At 38.3% G+C, this 20,183-nt stretch overlaps 1 protein-coding gene across 1 annotated transcript in view; it reads left to right on the top strand.

Annotated features, from left to right (window-relative positions):
• The first annotated feature begins 8 nt into the window (after positions 1–8).
• The window catches only part of CDC37L1 (cell division cycle 37 like 1), a 29,116-nt gene continuing 8,941 nt past the window's right edge, over positions 9–20,183 (top strand). Inside the window, exons 1-5 of the mRNA XM_025360502.1 lie at positions 9–355; positions 5,333–5,614; positions 9,721–9,814; positions 18,055–18,170; positions 18,731–18,853. Coding sequence (XP_025216287.1) covers positions 224–355; positions 5,333–5,614; positions 9,721–9,814; positions 18,055–18,170; positions 18,731–18,853 — 747 coding nt within the window. The 5' untranslated portion in view covers positions 9–223. The remainder of the gene's footprint in view (positions 356–5,332; positions 5,615–9,720; positions 9,815–18,054; positions 18,171–18,730; positions 18,854–20,183) is intronic.

Here is a 20,183-nt window from a genome sequence, read left to right as displayed (position 1 = left end):
AGTGACGCACCGTGCCGACTATTTCTTCCGCTGTCCGCCGGTGGCGAGGCCCAGGCTATCGCGGGGTGTGCAGCGGCATCGCGGCCAGTAGAGGGATTCTGGGTAACGGCCCTGGCCCCCGGCTGGGCTTCTGGCTCGGGGCAGCAGGTTCCACTCACGCCAAGTCTGTTGGCAGTGGCAGTTGTAGGGCCGGGGGCGGTTGTAGGACCCGGAGCAGCCGGACATGGAGCAACCGTGGCCGCCTCCGGGACCCTGGAGCCTCCCTCGGGCCGAGGGTGAGGCTGAGGAAGAGAGTGACTTGGACGTGTTCCCCAGTTCTCTCCGCTGCCCGCAGCTGCCGGGCGGCGGCGCCCAGGTGAGAGGGGGCCTGCGTTCTGCCGAGGGATGGAGTGGTGCTGTCCCCAAACCCCTGGAATGCCGCGTCTCCCAGACCCTCTTCTAAGCCTTTTTCTGCACCCACCTCACTGCCAGGGCCCGGGGATCTGATGCCTGATGCCATCCCACCCCTTTTATAGCATTTTCGGTTGGAGATGGGGTGGCCATGTATTACCAACCTCCACCTCCACGCACACCTTTTCTTTCACCTTGGCTGATTGCTGTTCACCCTTGGAAGACGTTCCTCCATCTCCCCTTCCTGACAGCACCCAGATTTGGGGCGGCTCATGGTGTAACATTGACCCTTTGTCCTCTTGCGAGAGGTTTTCCCGGAGCACTTTATTCTGTTAAAGGCTCTAGCATACTTGTGCACAGTTGATAGGAACAGTGAATGATTGTAGTTCAACGTCACACCGAGTCCTCACAAAGATTTCACATGCGATTTCAACCCATGTTGACAACTGAGTAAATTCTTCAAACCTCGCTTTTGACGCTGGCGTACACCTCTCCCATTCGCGTGACCATCTTTGCCTTACTGTTTAGTTTTGCTTCACGTCATTCTCCAGTGAAAATATATACGCATATACTTGCCTTTTCCTTCAGACTTCTCTTAGGTTCCTGGTATTTACTTGTGTTTTCAATCCAGCTTTCCTGCCTTCCTGCCATTGAAACGTATCCAAATGTGATATACTACTAAGGATTTTTCAGGGACCTATCTTAGGGGATACTTACATACTCGCATCACCTTTTCCTGTTTTTTTTTTCCTCCGAATCCCTGTGTGTTTTGGAAGTATATTTCAGGATCACAGTCTAAACACTAATATATTCAATGGATCATAGGTGTCTGTCGCCTTCTTGCAAAATGGGGTTCCCAAGAGTGTAACAGATTTAATTGTAGTTTTCCTCTCAACTTATTTTGCTAGATGTTAATGAGGATGAGTTAAATTGTTTGCCAGTAAGCGTGAGATTATCAGTCTTATGCCCAGCTAACAGAGTTAGTTGGCTTCACACAGAGAAAAATGCTGTTTCATAACCACTGTCTGTACTTTGGCCAGCTAGTCACTGGGGAACTACAAGACATTTTTTAGGAGGATAGAATGAGAGTTGATGGGTCCATCATTAGTCACCCACTAATTTTGGATCACCAGTGTCATCTTTATATACAAAATGTATTATAAGCATATGATGTGTTAGGGAGGAAAAAAAGAGTGAACAGCAGGTGCCATTGTCAATTTGGAAGGCATATGAAGAGGAAAAAGGGTGTCAAGAATTACAGTGCATTGTGGTTGAATTACAGAAGTAATCTAGAGGAATATCTGTATGTTAATTTCTTACTTGTGCACTTATAAATTTGTTTAACTGAAAGATTTTTAGAAGTGAGTAAGCTTATCTCTCTCATTAAAAGTGATTTCCCTGAGACCGTATAACTAGTTAGTGGCCAGGTTAAAACTAGAACCCACTTACAACTCCTAGTCCAGTATATTTTCCCACCTACTGCACTGCCCACCCTGTGAAGTACTGTAAAACTTTGTCTGAAACTACCTTTAAATGGTATTAAAATTTGCAAAGTGGGTCGGGTGCAGTGGCTTACGCCTATAATCCCACGCTTTGGGAGGCTGAGGCGGGTGGATCACCTGAAGTCGGGAGTTCGAGACCAGCCTGAACAACATGGAGAAACCCCGTCTCCACTAAAAATACAAAATTAACCGGGCGTGGTGGTGCATACAGAATCAGCTGGGTGTGGTGGTAGGTGTGTGTGATCCTGGCTACTCAGGAGGCTGAGGCAGGAGAATTGTTGGAGGCAGAGATTGCAGTGAGCCTAGATCACACCATTGCACTCCAGCCTGGGCAACAAGAGCGAAACTCTGTCTCAAAAAAAAAAAAAAAAAAAAAATTTGCAACGTGATTATTAATTCTAAGTTCATGTGTTTATTACAGACCTACTTATTGGTTTTGCTGGCTTTAAGACTTAAATTTTTGGACTGGAATGTTTGGAAAAAAATAAAATGTTTAATTAACATTTTATAATCCTAACAAACAGCTTTGGCTTAATTTTATCAAATAAGGGGGATCTAGACTTCTTAATGTATTATGTGATATGTAATTCTTAGATCCAATTAATGTAAAGGCAGATCATGTTTCATGTCTTTCTAAAACTTCTGTATGGTCATGGATTAGAATGTGACCTAATATTTTATTTAATCATCTGAATACATGTTGGATAGTTTGCCAAATGACCAAATGTTGTCTGGGTAGTTTGTGGAGAATTAAAACATAAATTATTTTTAGAATTGTTTGATTTGAGAAAAGAATATTTACTCCCAAATAATTTGAAAATGCAAGATAATTTCTGTTTATCCATATAACCATATTACTTTTCTTGATATATTGTCTTCTTTTTCCTTTTTTTTTTTTTTTTTTTTTTTTGAGACGGTGTTTTGCGGTGTTGCCTAGGCTGGAGTGCAATGGCACAATATTGGCTTACCGTAACCTCTGCCTCCCAGGCTCAAGTGATTTTCCTGCTACAGCCTCCTGAGTAGTTGGGATTACAGGTGCCCACCACCGTGCCCAGCTAATTTTTTTTTTTTTTTTTTTTTTTTTTTGAGATGGAGTCTCACTGTATCACCCAGGCTGGAGTGCGGTGGCGCAGTCTCGGCTCACTGCAACCTCTGCCTCCCGGGTTCACACCATTCTCCTGCCTTAGCCTCCCAAGTAGCTGGGACTACAGACGCCCGCCACCATGCCTGGCTAATTTTATTGTATTTTTAGTAGAGACAGGGTTTCACCATGTTAGCCAGAATGGTCTCGATCTCCTTCTCGTGATCCACCTGCCTCGGCCTCCTGAAGTGCTGGGATTATAGGTGTGAGCCACCGCTCCTGGCCATGCCCAGCTAATTTTAAAAATATTTTTAGTAGAGAAGGGGTTTTGCCATGTTGGCCAGGCTGGTTTCGAACTCCTGACCTCAGGTAATCTGCCCACCTTGGCCTCCCAAAGTGCTGGGATTACAGGCGTGAGCCACCGAACCCAGCCAAAAGAAGTTTTGTATACAAAATTTCTTATATCTTTTCTTACAAAATAAGTTTTATAGCTTAATTTTTCTCCTTTTCCTGGCCCTGTTTTAAGCACAGCTACTCTACAGTTATTCTTGATCCTATTCTAAGATAACAAAAAGTAAAAATAAATGTTTTATTTGGTTAGTTAGGGACATTGTTTATAGTACCTGGGCTCCAGACCTGCTGAATGAGCAAATAAAACATCTGAATAGCAACAGTGTCCACATTTGTCCCAGTACAAACCTGAGTTTGCCTGAAGACTCAGCTAAGAGGTAGGGTCCTTGGTTGCTACTTGCCTCAGAATTGTTTACCATCACCAGTCAGTAAACAAATAAGCATGATATTGTATGAAAAACACCACAATAGAAATAGACATAACTTGGGTGGGGAGAGACTGGGTAAGAAAAAGTTTAGGGTCTGCCAGAATCTGGATGAAGATAGGAGTTTCCGTAGGAGTTACCTCGAAGAAAGAGGATTGCCAAATTGAAGTGAGGGACAAGGGTAGGAAAGGGAAGAATAAGCAAACAAGTAGAAGAGCAATTGGAACTGAGTCTGGAGAGGTAATGGGAAATGATATCACAAAGGGCTATGCCACCACGAAGGGCTATGCCACAGAGTATGTCCTTTATCCCAAAGCTAAGAATGAAAAAAAAGATCAGATACATTTGTTTGAAAGATCACTCCAGTCTAGTGGAGTGGAGAATGGCTTGAGATAAGAGAGTCAGCATTTGTATAATTCACATGTGAGATTATAAGGGCTTGAATAGTGATGAAGATACGGGAATAGATTGGAGAGAAATTATTCTGAAGTTGATCTACATTTGACTAAGAAGTCATAAAGAATGTGCCTTCAGCTTTTGTTTTATAGAGCCAAGGAATATAGGGAATTGAATCTCTATCACAGTATTTTACATGTAGTAATTAAGTAAATATTAAAACTAATTACTACTGCTTTTGACTAGTACAATCAGCAGGGTGGACCATTGCTACTTTTAAGAAATGTAACTTTGCGGCTGGGTGCAGTGGCTCACGCCTGTAATTCCAGCACTTTGGGAGGCCAAGGTGGACAGATCACAAGGTCAAGAGATCGAGACCATCCTGGCCAACATGGTGAAACCCTGCCTCTACTAAAAATACAAAAATTACCTGGGCGTGGTGGCATGTGCCTGTAGTCCCAGGTACTTGGGAGGCTGAGGCAGGAAAATCATGTAAACCCCGGAGGCAGAGGTTGCAGTGAACTGAGATCGTACCTTTGCACTCTAGCCTGGTGACAGAGCGAGACTCCATCTCAAAATATAGATAGATAGATAGATAGATATAGATATATAACTTTGCCTATTTTGATTAGGAATAAATTAAAGGATGTCTGTCTGATATAATCATTTATAAATAGAAATATCCAATAAGAACTTCTCAAATCACCAAGGATTAGAAAAATACAGATAGAAAATAGAAACCAAGAAATGATTACTTCTAGATAAAAGGAGGTTTTTTTGTAGTGAAGAATTTGGAGAACAAAATTATAAAGGCCTGGTTGTCAGCAAGTTGAGTATTGAAGTGATGAACTAGATTTAAGCTTTGTTCTCGTTATTCTGCTTGTTCAGGATTATGAAGACTTAATTAAATGTTTGTTAAGCACTAGCTTTATGCAAGACACTGTGATAGTTGCCAGGCTTTTTGTTGCTGTTAGTTGTCAGGGGATAGGCATAAATTAACAAAGCAGTTTAGAATTTAGTTGATGAAACAAGGACTAAGATATAAAAACATGACTGCAGACCTAGAACACAGGATATACTATATACCAAAATATTGTACAGAAATCCTTTGAATTAAAAAAAATTGAACTGTGCTGCACAAACATCCATTGCTTTCTTCATTTCTTACAAATATTGTTTTTATCCAGATGTATAGCCATGGAATTGAATTGGCTTGCCAAAAGCAGAAAGAGTTTGTAAAGAGCTCTGTGGCGTGCAAATGGAATCTTGCTGAAGCTCAACAGAAACTTGGTAGCTTAGCACTGCATAATTCTGAGTCCTTGGATCAGGAGCATGCCAAAGCACAAACAGCAGTATCAGAACTGAGGCAACGGGAAGAAGAGTGGCGACAGAAAGAAGAAGCTCTAGTACAAAGAGAGAAGATGTGTCTGTGGAGCATGGATGCCATTAGCAAGGATGTTTTTAATAAGGTATGACCTTGTATTGAGCCATAATGAAAGAAGAAAAACTGAAGTGTTTGTACAAACCAGTTGTGCGTATTTGGTAGCAAAGCAGCAGAATCCCATAAACAGTGTTCAATTTTAACAGTTTATGAAAGGTGCTTGAAAAGTTATGAAAGTCAGAAAGTCTCAAAGCTCTTGTTGTAGAGCTGCAGACTCCAGGCAGTTAATTGAGCAGTCTGAAATACATATTTATATAAATGTACTGCCGAACAAATATTACATGTATTAAAAAACATTCACAAAAATTTGATATTTATAACGATGGGAAAATAGATCAGTTGTGAAATATTTTCCTCCACATCTCATATTTTGTACCCCCTACATTGATTATCACTACTTTAGAGTTCCTTTAATACAACTACCTTATTTTTATAAATGAATCAACTAAGTAGAAAACTAAGTAGAGTGACTTAATAACTTAGTGGTGGCTTAAATGTGAGAAATTCCTGACTGGGATGGAGAGATAAGATAATGAGAAGTGTTGAATATCCTTTATTCAGTGCCTTTAAGAATGAAGGCTTAGACTTTTAAAATCCCATGTTTTTCAAACTTCAGGGTTTAATACCTCAGTTTTCCATTTGAAAACTAGAGTTTCTAGAGATTAATTTTCAGATGCATGAAAAGGGGATAAAAGGCAAAACTTCATGAACTAGTGTTTTAAATGTGGAATAAAATGATATTTATTGAAAAATAGGCCAGGCTTAGATGTCCACGCCTGTAATCCCAGCACTTTGGGAGGCCAAGGCAGGCAGATCACTTAAGTCCAGGAGTTCAAAACCAGTTTGGGTGACATGATGAAATCCCGTCTCTACAGAAAATACAAAAATTAGCTGAGTATGGTGGCATGTACCTGTAGTGCCCGTAGTCCCAGCTACTTAGGAGGCTGAGGCTCGAGGATTGCTTGAACCCAGGAGGTAGAGATTGCAGTGAGCCGAGATTGCGCCACTACACTCCAGCCTGGGCAACAGTGAGACCCCGTCTCAGAAAAAGAAAAATTGTAGTTTGTATTAAGCCTTATTTTGGAGAGCCATTTATAAAGAAGTCTATGAACATGCTGATGGATACAGATATTTTGGTGTTCATTTTTTTCACTATCCCATAATGGCTGAAGGAAACACAGTTCACAGAGCTGAAAGCTTTTAGCTTTACCACAAAGGTAGATTTTGTATGTTATCCACTATGAGTGTTCTTTAGGCCTGAAACATGCAGAGAATAGGGAGAAAGAGGCCTTCAAGTGTCGTCATTTTCCTTAATTAGCCCATGGGTGTATCATAGGAGTGAATTTGGACTTTAGACTTGTTTTCAGCCCTTTCATCGTGGAAAATTTCAACATACACAAAGTGAACAGATAAACCCCACAGTCCACATCAATGACTGTCATCATTCTGCCATTTTCATTTCATCTGTACCTTCCCCTACACCCATTCCTGCATTTTATTGTTATTTTTTGTTTAATTTTTGGGTAAGATTTATATACTTTGAGATGCACAAATCTTAAGTGTAAAATTTTAACAAATAGATACATTTGTGTAGTCCACAATCCTTTGAATATATGAAATGTAGAACCTAGGAAAAAAGTATTTAAATCTTCAGTCTGTAACCTATGGGGCAATGAAATTCAGTCATTTTCTACTAATTTGTAAAGTGATACTTCTTTATATTTGTACTTCACCCTCAAGTTTCAGGGAGAGACTGCTCATTCTTGTCTAAGTCCACAATGAACCTTATCTTTAACCATCATTATTTTCTAGACTTCTCAGCACATAACCTACTTGTTAATTGTCCTCTTGGCATCTGCTTTCACCTACTCTCATGAGCTTTTTAAATTGCCTTTCCCTGGACCAGCTCTAGTTCTGCTACAGCAGTCAGTAACACACCTCGCCACTAGCCCTATCAGTACTTTAACAGTGAGTCATATCTTTCTCGACTTTCTCTGTGCCTCTACTAATTTACATATACTTTTTCTCCCCCTCCACAATGGGATCATTCTTTATCTGAGTCATTTGCTATATCTGTATATATTGTTTTAAGGGGTACATCTTAAGTGTTATTTTCTGTTCTGCATTTATATCCCAAAACTATTTAAAATAACTTTTTTCTTCCAGAAGGTTCCAGAAATGTTCAAAGTAATATTTCTTGTTTTGTAAAGTTGATGTCTCTTCTTTAACACAGTGGTCACAAAAAAAAATTTTCATTTTGTTGTTGCTTTTAATTATTTCTTTAAACTTAGGTTCTAAGATAGCCTACATTTATCTCACAAATTAATTAGGACTATCTTTATGTTCCAGTCATTTGCTCAAAGTCCTACACTGGTTTTGTCTGGGAGCTTGAGACTTGAGAGGACTGATCTAGATCTGCACTATCCAACTTGATAGCCACTAGCCACATGTGCTATTGAGTGCTTGAAATGTGTCTAGTCTGAATTGAGATGTGCTGTAAGTGTAAAATACACACCGGATTCCAATGACTTAGTGCCAAAAAAAGTAAAATATTAATAATTTTGTACTGCCTACGTGTTGAAATAATAGGTTGGATATGTTAGGATAAATAAAATAATTTATTAATGTCATGTTTCTTTTTGCTTTTTAACGTGGCTAATAGAAAACTTTAAATTACATTTGCAACTTGGATTGTATTTCTATTGGACAGTGCTGGTCTAGATGGCAGACTGTATAAAGAAAAAATCTTTTATTTTGAAATATGTAAACTTTTGAGTGCTTCCTGATTATAAACTGGCAGTCATCTAGTTTGCAATTTTTATTTTTGGCAGTGATGATAACAGGGTATAAATACGATCACAGAATGTTCTAAGAAACTTCTGCCAGTTTTTCTAGCTAGATACAAACTTTATTCTTGGTATATTTTATGACTTATTTAACTGAAAATAAGTACTTCCTTAATAGAAATTTGTACTTGACTTTAAAAATCAAACTGTTTGGTCTCTTCTAAGAAGTTTATTAGAAATGCCACAAAGGGCCAGGCACAGTGGCTCATGCCTATAATACCAGCACGTTGGAAGGCCAAGGTGAAGGGATTGCATGAACCAAGGAGTTGAAGACTAGCCTGGGCAACATAGCCAGACCTCGTCTCTACAAAAAATTTAAAAATTATCTGAGTATGGTGGCTCACGCCTATAGTCCCAGCTACTCTGGAGGCTAAGGTGGGAGGATCACTTGACTCCAAGAGGTTGAGGCTGCAGTGAGTTATGATTGTGCCACTGTACTCCAGCCTGGGTGACAGAGCAAGACCCCATCTCAAAAAAACAAAAAAAAGACATGCAACAACAACGGTCTATTTCTGGTTTATGTCTTAATAAAGAATTTATAGTAAATATAGTTTATGTGCTTTGAATTTCTGAGTTTATTTCCAGCAAGAACTTGAAAGATTAGGCAAGAGTTGCAAATACTTACAGGAATTAAATAATGCACAAGTAAATTATTCATGTAAAATATAAAGGATGTTTCTATACCTGCTTTTAATTGGGAAATTCAGCTTACCAAAAAGGGTAATTCAGTTGTTTTTCTGCATGATTTCTAAGATAAACCTATATCCACATATATATCATATGTATTTTTTTGTGAGACAGAGTCTTGCTCTGTCGCCCGGCTAGAGTGCAATGGCGTGATCTCAGCTCACTACAACCTCTGCCTCCTGGATCCATGCCATTCTCCTGCCTCAGCTTCCTGAGTAGCTGGGATTACAGGCACCCGCCACCACGCCCAGCTATTTTTTGTATTTTTAGTAGAGACGGGGTTTCAGTATGTTGGCCAGGCTGATCTCCAACTCCTGACTTCGTGATCCGCCCGCCTCGGCCTCCCAAAGTGCTGGGATTACAGGCGTGAGCCCCCACACCCGACCTCATATATCATTTTAAACAAAATTAATAAGACTCCCATACAAGAAAATTTTAATTTTTAAAAATAGTTTAACAGATGAATTTAATCATGTAATATCAGTATGATACTATACCACAAATATTGTCTACAGGAAGAATTGCTAGGTATTCAGTATCTGAGAAAGAAGATTCAATTAGAATTTAAAATCTGATTTAAATTTCTAAAATTTTTTCTTAGAGTTTTATTAATCAAGATAAAAGAAAAGACACAGAGGATGAAGATAAATCAGAATCATTTATGCAAAAATATGAGCAAAAAATCAGACATTTTGGTAAGTCTACTACTTGGGTTTCCTTCTTTGTAATGTTTAGTATCATATGTACATGTGCAAAAAACGGACTTATAAAAAGAGAGCCAAAAAGAAAAGTAGCAAACTCCAATTTTGTAGCTACTTCTGGCACAGCTGTATAGATCTTGTTGTAGAATTTTTTTTGGTTATAAATAAAATTAATTGACAGAGCCAACCAAATGGTAAAGACAAGCAAAAGTATTATTATATAGTACTACCTTCTAAGACAACTTTATGTATTCCATAGCCTCTTTCCATTTCCCAACTAGTCTTTGCTTTTTTCTTTCTCCTCTTTGCTTCTTTGGAATCTGATTATCTTATGATTAAAAGATTATTCATTTTTTTTCAGGTTTTGGATATGATGCTTTATAATTCAGGCAGATCCTTGAACTGTTACTCAGATAAATATAGTAATAGAAATGTATATATAAAGAACTGAAAAATAGGCTTTTTCTATTGGGGAAAAAGGGTAAGAGGGGGTTTGATACAAGTGAAGGCTTCCCAGAGAAGCCAGCATCTGAGCTTGATTTTGAGGAACAGATAAGAGTTTTTCATGTATAAGGGAGGCAAGCCAACAGCAACAGCATGAGACGGGCAGTTAGGAAACAGCATGGTGTGTTCTGAGAATTATAGGCAGCATGATACCGCTGGCATGAAAATGCTACTAGGAACTGTTAGGAGTTAAGGTTTAAAACTTTTTTTTAAATTCCAAAGTAAAAACTTTTTAAAAAAAATTCCAAGTAGTATGTTAATTTAGTAAACAAGGTTTTTATTTGTAATATATTCATGAACTTTTTAAATGGCATTTTGAAATCTTTTTCCTATTGGTGTTTATTTACTCAGAATTTTTTGAATTTCGTTTATGCTTCAATTATGTCAATACAATAAATATTACTTTCAATGTTTTCCCTTCCTTTTATGTAATTTATTCATAAAACATTCACTTTGCTCATACTTTTCATTTTAAATAAAGAAAAAAGACTGTATTTAACTAAAAGAACAGTACCTGAAGAAATAAAGACAAAGTTTTTCTACATATCATCAATGTGTATTATTTATAATAGAAAAAAAACGAATACACAGGCCTCCCTTGGACAGATAGTAAAATCTTGAAATGAGCAGAGCCTTGAGTCATAAGGATAGAAGGCAAAAAATTTGCACATGAATCTTAGTTGTGATATGTGAATTGCCACTCCCGCCTACAGTGCTTGCTTTCTAGGCCCATGTTTTTCTGTTGAAGGAAAAATAGTACCATACTGATTGCTCTTTCAGAGCATGTACTGCATCTGGTAAAACAACATTCCTCAAGGTGTTTTCACCCAGCTGGCACTCTGAAAGTTGGTTGCTTTGAAGCCACGAGAAACCTAGTAAATGAGAAACAGTTCTTTCACTTTTGCTGTAAGCTGACTGCCTTGTTCAGAAGCAATTTTGTGTAGGAAAATATCCAAATATCACAAAGTGTTGTAACCCATCTGGTGCTATGTATCTTCAGCGTTTTATAAAACCTGCTTCTGGGTAGTGATGTTCGTTGTGAGAACAGTGAATTTCATGAACCCTACAGTCTGCATTTCTTTTGCTGTAAAATGAGTTTCTGGGTCAAAAAATAATGTGGTATGGTGAATAATTCATTTAGTAAGACTACAGATGTATTACTGATTAGAAGCATGGCAAGGAGGGAGGGCACTTCCACATCTAAAGTGGGCTGGTTCAAGTGAGAAATTACCAGTCCCTCTGAGATGAAGTGGGGCCAAGGTAATCAACCTGCTACTTGATGGCTGGCTCATCTCTGCAGTGCATTGTGCCATAGTGAGATTTTGATGTTTTTTGCTACTGGCAAATTAGGTGTTCATTGGCTAAACTGGATTAGGATACTAGAACATCCTTGATGGGGAAAGTCTACACTGTCAAATCTATGCATAATCACAAACCTGTGCCACCGTGACCCCTGAATTTATGAAACTGTTGTGCAAATAATGAGATAGTTGAGGAAAAAAACTGACTTAACATCCACAGGTGATTAATAAGCAATCATTTTGCCATTATGTGTTATGAACTTCCAATATACTATCTTGTAATAAATACCAGAACCTTGCTGTTTTCATACCCAACCAGACCAATAGCCATTCCCGGAGTCACATTGTGCCTGTTTTTTACTGGAAATGCATATTGACTCTAACTTCAGAGGAGATATATTTCTTGCCACAGCATGTTGGATCCCCAGGACTGTTACTAAGGTAGTAGGCTCCCAAAATTTTCACGTGTTTTATTTCCCACTCTGGAAATCTTAATAAGGAACCTGGAATACCTGCAATTTCTGCTTTACCAAGTTCCATCAGTGGAGAGTGGACCAACTTGTAGTCATGGGGAATGATAAGATAATAAAAATCCCTGTGGACTGAATTATGGCACTGAATTGATAGAAGTGTGAGACAAGACAGTGAAAATTTGTGGCTATACCTGCTTGATGGAAGATTTCTGATGTATGCTTATTGTGATGAAAGAAGAAAGCTTACCAAAATGATGACTATATTGGTATACTCTTTTATTTTGGTTTTTTGTTGTTGTTTAACTTTTGTTTTAAGTTCAGGGGTACATGTGCAGGATGTGCAGGCTTGTTACATAGGTAAACGTGTGTCTTGGGATTTGTTGTACAGATTATTTCATCATCCAGGTATTAAGCCTAGTATCCAGTAGTTATTTTTCCTGATCCTCCCACCCTCCGCCCTTCGGTAAGCTGCAGTGTGCGTTGTTTTCCTGTATGTGTGCATGTATTCTCATCATTTAGCTCCCACATAGGTGAGAACATGTGGTATTTGGTTTTCTGTTCCTGTGTGAGTTTGCTTAGGATAATGGCTTCTGGTGTACTCTTTTAAACACATCTGCAATAGGAGATGTAATTAAAGCTTCCAGTTGGAGGCTTTCTGGACTTGGATTGCATTCCAGACCCTTGGATGACATTGGCCTGGTGTGTGTGGGGGCTGTGTAGGGCTATAGGGCCTTCCCACCAGTGCTGCTCTGTGGTCTTATTTGTGCTTATATTCTTCAGAGTTTTTCCTAGCTTTTCCCTTATACAATTTATTGACTACCTTTCTTGTGCTGCTTTTACCCTTACAATTAGGTAGAATTTACCACGTAATAGTAAATGGTACAGTATATCATGGAATAGTATAAAGCATTAAAATCTGATTTTTTCCTCTACATTTGTATTTAGTTTATTAATTTAGGTAATTCACATTTTATAAATATAAAATATTAATTTAGAAACAAAGCCTTTTATCTCTTACATTTTACAACCGTTACATTCAAAGTTATATGCATGTTTGACATCACTGGCTTTATGATCATCAGAGCTGCTTTTTGAGTCATCTAACTTTCAGAGCACATCATCTTCAGTTTTAGCCAAAGTTAGCTGTGATTCAGCTTTTTTTAATCTGTGTAGGATTAAAAGCTGTGTTGGAAATTTTACCAAGAGCTATAAACATTTGCGCAAATACTATGATAGGATTTTTTTCATTTGTACTGACTATGAGTATTTACAACCTCTTCAATGTAATTGTTTATTGCTTTAAAAAAAAATCAATATCTTATTTTTGAAAAACATTTAATATAAAGCATTCTTACATATGAAGTGAAATGAATAGAAAATGTATATGATTTTTATTTTTTTTTTTTTTTTTTTGAGAGGACATCTCGCTCTTGTCCCCCAGGCTGGAGTGCAGTGGTGTTATCTCTGTTCACTGCAGCCTCCGCCTCCCGGGTTCAAGCAATTCTTCTGCCTCAGCCTCCCGAGTAGCTGGGATTACAGGCACCTGTCACCACGCTGGCTAATTTTTGTATTTTTAGTAGAGATGGGGTTTCACCATTTTGGCCAGGCTGGTCTGGAACTCCTGACCTCAGATGATCCGCCTGCCTTGGCCTCTCAAAGTGCTGGGATTACAGGTGTGAGCCACCATGCCGGGCCTTAATTTTGTTTTTTTAAAAAGTCATTCAAAAATAGGCCTGGAAGGAAATACCTCAAAATGTTAACAATAATGTCTTGTGGTAGAATTACAGATAACTTTTATTTTCTGGATTTTAAAAATTCTTCACGATAAATAAACTTTATTTTTATAATGCGAAAAAAAATTTTCAAAGAGTTTATCCTAAGAATTCAAAATGGCTTAATGTTAGAAAACTCATTAATGTGATTCACCATATTAACTGATCATAGTAGTATAACCGCAGGACTTGGTGATCAGTTTGATGTGGGAGAAATGGAAATGTCACAGGAATTTCTAGAACGCTTGATTTGGTAACATGGAGCCTAGGAGGCACTGTAGGATGGCAGAGAGACAAGTATGGGTTTGGTTTCAAGTAAGATGGATTTATATGCAGGCATATCGGTAGAAATGCATATGGTGGTAGATGATTGGAAATATAGGAGATCTGGAGTTTAGGAATATGGGAAATGATCATACAGCTTTCCTCAAGTAATTCACAAACTAGCTGGGAGATTTTTAGTACACATGGAAATTAAAATGAATTAGTGCAGTTTGTTAAAATGTATCATTCTAAGCCTGGTATGGTGGTCATGCCTGTAATCCCAGCACTTTGAGAAACTGAGACTGGAGGATCACTTGAGCCCAGGGGTTCACGACCAGCCTGGGCAACACAGTGAAACCTAATCTCTACAAAAAAAAAAGAAATTAGTTGGGTGTGGTGGCTTATACCTGTAGTCTCAGCTACTGCAGAGGCTGAGGTGGGAGGATCTCTTGAGCCCGGGAGTTTGAGGCTGCAATGAGTTGTGATTGCACCAGTGTACTCCAGCCTAGGCAATGGAGGAATACCCTGTCTCTCAAGATAAATTAATTAATTAATTATTAATAATAATTCTATAAGTATAATGAAAGAGGAAAGGGAAATCAGTAATAAGGACATGTGTATTTCAGGACCATTTTAGGAATCAGGTGGCATATGAAGGTTGATGATGGATTGAGATTTAGATGTTCACTAGGGAAATACATAGGTTAAAGCATATGATTAAAATATCTAAACTTGTCAAAATGAGGTTTTCCAAGCATTCAGATAAATTGTTTGGCTAGTTTAAAATGACTGTATTATCCTTAACCAAAGGATTAGCTAAATAAACATTTTTAATGGGTGTTTATTATTTATCCAGTATTTACTATGTCTCAGGCCCTGTTCTAAGGGCTTTATATGAATTAATAGCATTTAATTGTCACAAAAATCCTGAGTTAGGTACTGTTTTCAGCCCTATTTTACAGATGAGGAAATGGAGGCCTATAAAGGGACTTGCCCACGATAGTAAAATGGTGAGGCCAATATTTGAACCTGGGCCATTTAGCTCTAGTCTGTGTTCTCAGCCACCATCTTAAGTTGTTATTCTCCATTTGTATACAAGTTTGTTTACAAATTCCAAAATAATGTCAGTAATTTGAGGTATATGCTGTTCCACTAAGTTGTTGATTCTCTTTATGTGTTTATTTTTTGAGACAGAGTCTTTTTCTGTCACCAGGCTGGATTACAGTTACAAGATCATAGCTACTTCAGCCTCAATTTCCTAGGCTCAAGCAATCCTCCTGCCCCAGCCTCCCAAGCAGCTGGGACTACAGGTGTACTACGCCACGCCTGGCTAATTATCTTTTTGTGTAGAGATAAGGTCTCATTTTGTTGCCTAGACTGACATAAAAATCCTGTGCTCAGGTGATTCTCCTGCCTCAGCCTCCCAAAGCACTGGGATTACAGGTGTGAGCTACTGCACCCCACCTGTCTTTGTTTTGTTCATAAAATTCCACACTGTTTCCACAAAGGTCTGTATCAACTACCTGTAACTGAACTTACCAATTTCATACTAATTCAGTGTGCATTTTTGAAATCAAGTGATAGTATTTCTCAGATTTAAAAAAAATGTATTTTCAATGTTAAGTGTTAATTTGTTTCAGGTATTAAATAGGTAGTTAAAAAATACTAACATTTGACCGGGAGTGGTGGCTCACACCTGTAATCTCAGCACTTTGGGAGACTGAGGCGGGTGGATCATGAGGTTAGGGGTTTGAGACCAGCCTGACCAACATGGTGAAACCCTGTCTCTACTAAAAGTACAAAAATTAACTGGGTGTGGTGGCACACACCTGTAATCTCAGCTTCTCAGGAGGCTGAGGCAGGAGAATCGCTTGAACCTGGGAGGCAGAGGTTGCAGTGAGCTGAGATAGGGTCACTGCACTCTAGCCTGGGCAACAGAGCGAGACTCCGTCTCAACAAAAAGAAAAAAAAAATTAACATTTAGTGATACCTTTCCCCATGGCTCCAAGTGTCAGGAACCCTTTCATGTTATCCTTCCTGCAGAATAAATCAGAATGGATAAGGCTTTTGTTATTTCAGTGAGTCACAATGCTGCCATGAAGAAGTAAACAAGAGGAGCAATGCTTTATCGTGGATGGTAGATAGAGTTGAAAATATTACCTCTCCAGAAGTGTAAGAAAGCTAAGGCAAAACTGCTTCATAGGATTTACTTTATGGGTTCAAGTGTAAGAAATAAGGATTGTGCTTTCTTTAAATCTGAGTCCCAGGAATCATTAGACTTTTTTAAAAGGTAGGGTTTTGCTCTGTCACCCAGGCTGAAGTGCAGTGGTGAGGTCATAGCTCACTGCAGCCTCCAACATCTGGGCTCAAGTTGTCCTCTCACCTCAGCCTCCCAAATAGTGGGGATTACACCATGCCTGGCAATATTCTTTATACTTTAAAAAGTAGTTTTAAGTAACTTACATAATCATTCTGTTTCTCAGAACTTCAAGTGACCTAATCATTATATGCAAAGCATCGGGGAAATAACTTTATAAAGCTTAGAATACTCTATGAGAAAATGCTACAGTCTTTATCCTTTTTTTTTTTTTTTAAGTCCTTTTAAGAGATGGGGTCTCACTGTATTGCCCAAGCTAGAGCACAGTGGTTCCATCATACCTTCTGCAGCCTCCAGCTCCTAGGCTCCCAAGTGATCCTGCCCCCTCAGCCTCCCAAGTACCTGGGACTGCAGATGCACACTGCCATGCCCAGCTAATTTTTAAACTTTTTCTGTAGAGACAGCGTCTTACTATGTTGCCGAGGTTGGCCTGCAACTCCTGGACTCCACCATTCCTCTGGCCTCAGACTCCAAAAGTGCTGAGATTACAAGCATGTGCCACCATGTCCAGCTTATCTCCTTTGAGACAGAGTCTCTCGCTCTGTCGCCCAGGCTGGAGTGCAGTGGTGCAATCTCGGCTCGCTGCAACCTCCGCCTCCTGGGTTTAAGCAATCCTTGCCTCAGCCTTCCAAGTAGCTGGATTATAGGCGCCTGCCACCATGCCCAGCTAATTTTTCTATTTTTAGTAGAGACAACATTAAAAAGTCAACACTTTGCTGGTTCCGTGATTTCTTGGTGGTATTGACTTTGACCAAATTTCCTACTAATTTAGATAAAAGTGTAGATATAACTTAAATAGTATTTGGATTTCTTTGACATCTTGAAACAAAATGACAACCATTTTCAAATACGCTTAACTAATTTTTAAAAGACTTTGTTTATAAAAGACATCATGAGTAAATGGCTTACATAACTAACTCTCAATTTGCCCAAGACTGCGTGCATTCGTGGATGCAGGACTTTTTAATATTGAACTCTGGCCTGATTAGTTATCTGAAATAAAACTTTTATTTTAGGAGCTTTTTCCAGTCTACTAAGTATTGCTTTAAAGAGTATTGTCCCGGCCGGGCGCGGTGGCTCAAGCCTGTAATCCCAGCACTTTGGGAGGCCGAGACGGGCGGATCACGAGGTCAGGAGATCGAGACCATCCTGGCTAACACGGTGAAACCCCATCTCTACTAAAAATTACAAAAAAAACTAGCCGGGCGAGGTGGCGGGTGCCTGTAGTCCCAGCTACTCGGGAGGCTGAGGCAGGAGAATGGCATGAACCCGGGAGGCGGAGCTTGCAGTGAGCTGAGATCCGGCCACTGCACTCCAGCCTGGGTGACAGAGCAAGACTCCGTCTCAAAAAAAAAAAAAAAGAGTATTGTCCCTCACTTGCTCTTTTACCATAGTCTGTTGCTCTGGTAATATGAATTATCTTTAAAGAGAATCATTTTAAAATACTATTGAGAGATTAATGAATTAAGAATTGTTGGTATTTCTTCCCTTATAGGAAGAAAGAAAATATTTGACACTTATGGTTCAATTCTTTTTTTTACAGGTATGTTGAGTCGATGGGATGATAGTCAGAGATTTTTGTCTGACCATCCATACCTTGTATGTGAAGAAACTGCTAAATATCTTATTTTATGGTGTTTTCACCTAGAAGCTGAGAAGGTATTATTATGTGAACCTTGAGTTTCTGGGAACCTTAGTGGAAATCTGATTTCATACTTTATTGATGTTTTGTTTTGTTTTCTTTTCTACATTAAGTCCTTTAAAAGAAAGCAGGAAGGTCATTAGATGAAATTACCATTTTTTTCTTTCAGATCTACTTGAGTTTAATGTGGGATTTTGTTGTTGTTGTTGTTGTTTCAGTTAGCCTACAGAAACTTTTCCACTATGCTTTCTCTCCCACTCCACCCCCATCTCTCTTATTTTCATATTGCTATAATCCTTTTCAAACTAATTTGAAAGTCGTATTTTAAAAATCCAGACAGTAATCATGGTATTAAATCAAGTTCAGAGCATGGTCTTCCTTTAGTTATTCTGGTCCACATACAAATAATAATTAAAAAAAAAAAAACTAAGATATACTCTTTATATGTTTGTAAAGTATTTGACTTATAACTAAAGAGAGTCAAATCAGAAATATTCTAAAAATGCAAAATTTGAATCAGTATGCCAATTAAATATATTTATATATTTGTTTCTCATACCATTTAAATCTTTTTCAGAAAGGGGCTTTAATGGAACAAATAGCACATCAAGCTGTTGTAATGCAGTTTATTATGGAAATGGCCAAAAACTGTAATGTGGATCCAAGAGGGTGTTTTCGTTTATTTTTCCAGAAAGCCAAAGTAAGTAATTATTTGATATGATAAATGGGAAGATTTGGTCCCAGCTGAGACCTCTTTGTTCTATTCATATCAATAGAAGGCATCCAAGCAGGATGCCACAGGCTAAATTCTGTAGATTTTCTTGTGAAAAGAAAATTTATATTGCTAATTTCTTGCTAATTTAAACTTAAAAGAGCTATATAAGAGGCTGTACTACAGCATGTATATGAAATTGAGACCCATTTAAATGAATGTGTATATTCAGGAAACTTGTGTTCTGTCATTAATTCATTCAGTAAATGTTGAGTGCCTAATGCAAAGCACAGCTGTTTCAGATGCTCAGGATGCATTATTGAGCAAAATAGATACAGGATTCTTCATGTGTAGAACTCAGCAGTTTAATGAGAAATCAGACTTTTATAAAGAAAAAATAGGAAGCAACCTAAAAATTCAGCAATTAAGGGAATAGTTAAAAATACCCATGGTACATAGAATATTATGTACCCTTTAAAATTATATTTATGGAACATTTGTAGTGAGCTGAGGACATGCTTATGCTATAAATTCACAGGAAGCAGTACATACAAGATGATGTTGGCCATGTTGAGGAAAAATAGATGTCTAGAAAGATTAAGTACCCTTTCACACTCACAAGATTTGCAGTAATTTAAAAGCTGCCCAAGAAGTAGAGCAATAAGGATTTGCATTCACTGCTAGTGGAAGTATAAATTGGAACAACCACTTTACAAAATTTCCTAGTAAAGTTGAACAAGTGCCTGCCTTAACATCCAGAAATTCTCCTAGGTATATACACCCTAGAGAGTAGATTCTCAAGGTGTGGTCCAGGATCCCCGAGGGGCTTCATGACCTTTTCAGGAGGTTCTCTGTCCAAGCTATTTTCATAATAATATCAAGATGTTATTTTTAATTTTCATTTTCATTCTCTCAGTAGTGTATAATAGAGATTAATGCGGAAGTACAAATATGAGAATCTAGCCATCTTCTGTAAAGCCAGACATTAGATTTAGAAAAATTGAAGGAAAAAGAAAAAGCAACTCTCTTCTCACTAAATTTTTTTGTTTTGGAAAACAATTTTTTTTTAAATTAAAATGTTATTAATGGTAGTGTAATGAGTTTGTCATTGTTATTTTTAGTTAATGTTTTAAAAATTCCTCAGTTTTCATTTCTAACAGTAAATACTGACAGATATAACTCACATAAATAGAAGCTCTTTAGGGCCCTCAGTAATTTTCTTTTTTTTTTTTTTTTTTTTTTTTTTTTTTTCGGGTTTTTGTTTTTTTGCCCCGGGTGGGGGGGGGGGGGGCCGTTTCGGCTCCCCGAAAGCTCCCGC

The sequence above is a fragment of the Theropithecus gelada genome, chromosome 15 (assembly GCF_003255815.1).
Source record: "Theropithecus gelada isolate Dixy chromosome 15, Tgel_1.0, whole genome shotgun sequence".
Taxonomy (NCBI): domain Eukaryota; kingdom Metazoa; phylum Chordata; class Mammalia; order Primates; family Cercopithecidae; genus Theropithecus; species Theropithecus gelada.
This window is presented reverse-complemented; position numbering and strand designations above follow the sequence as displayed.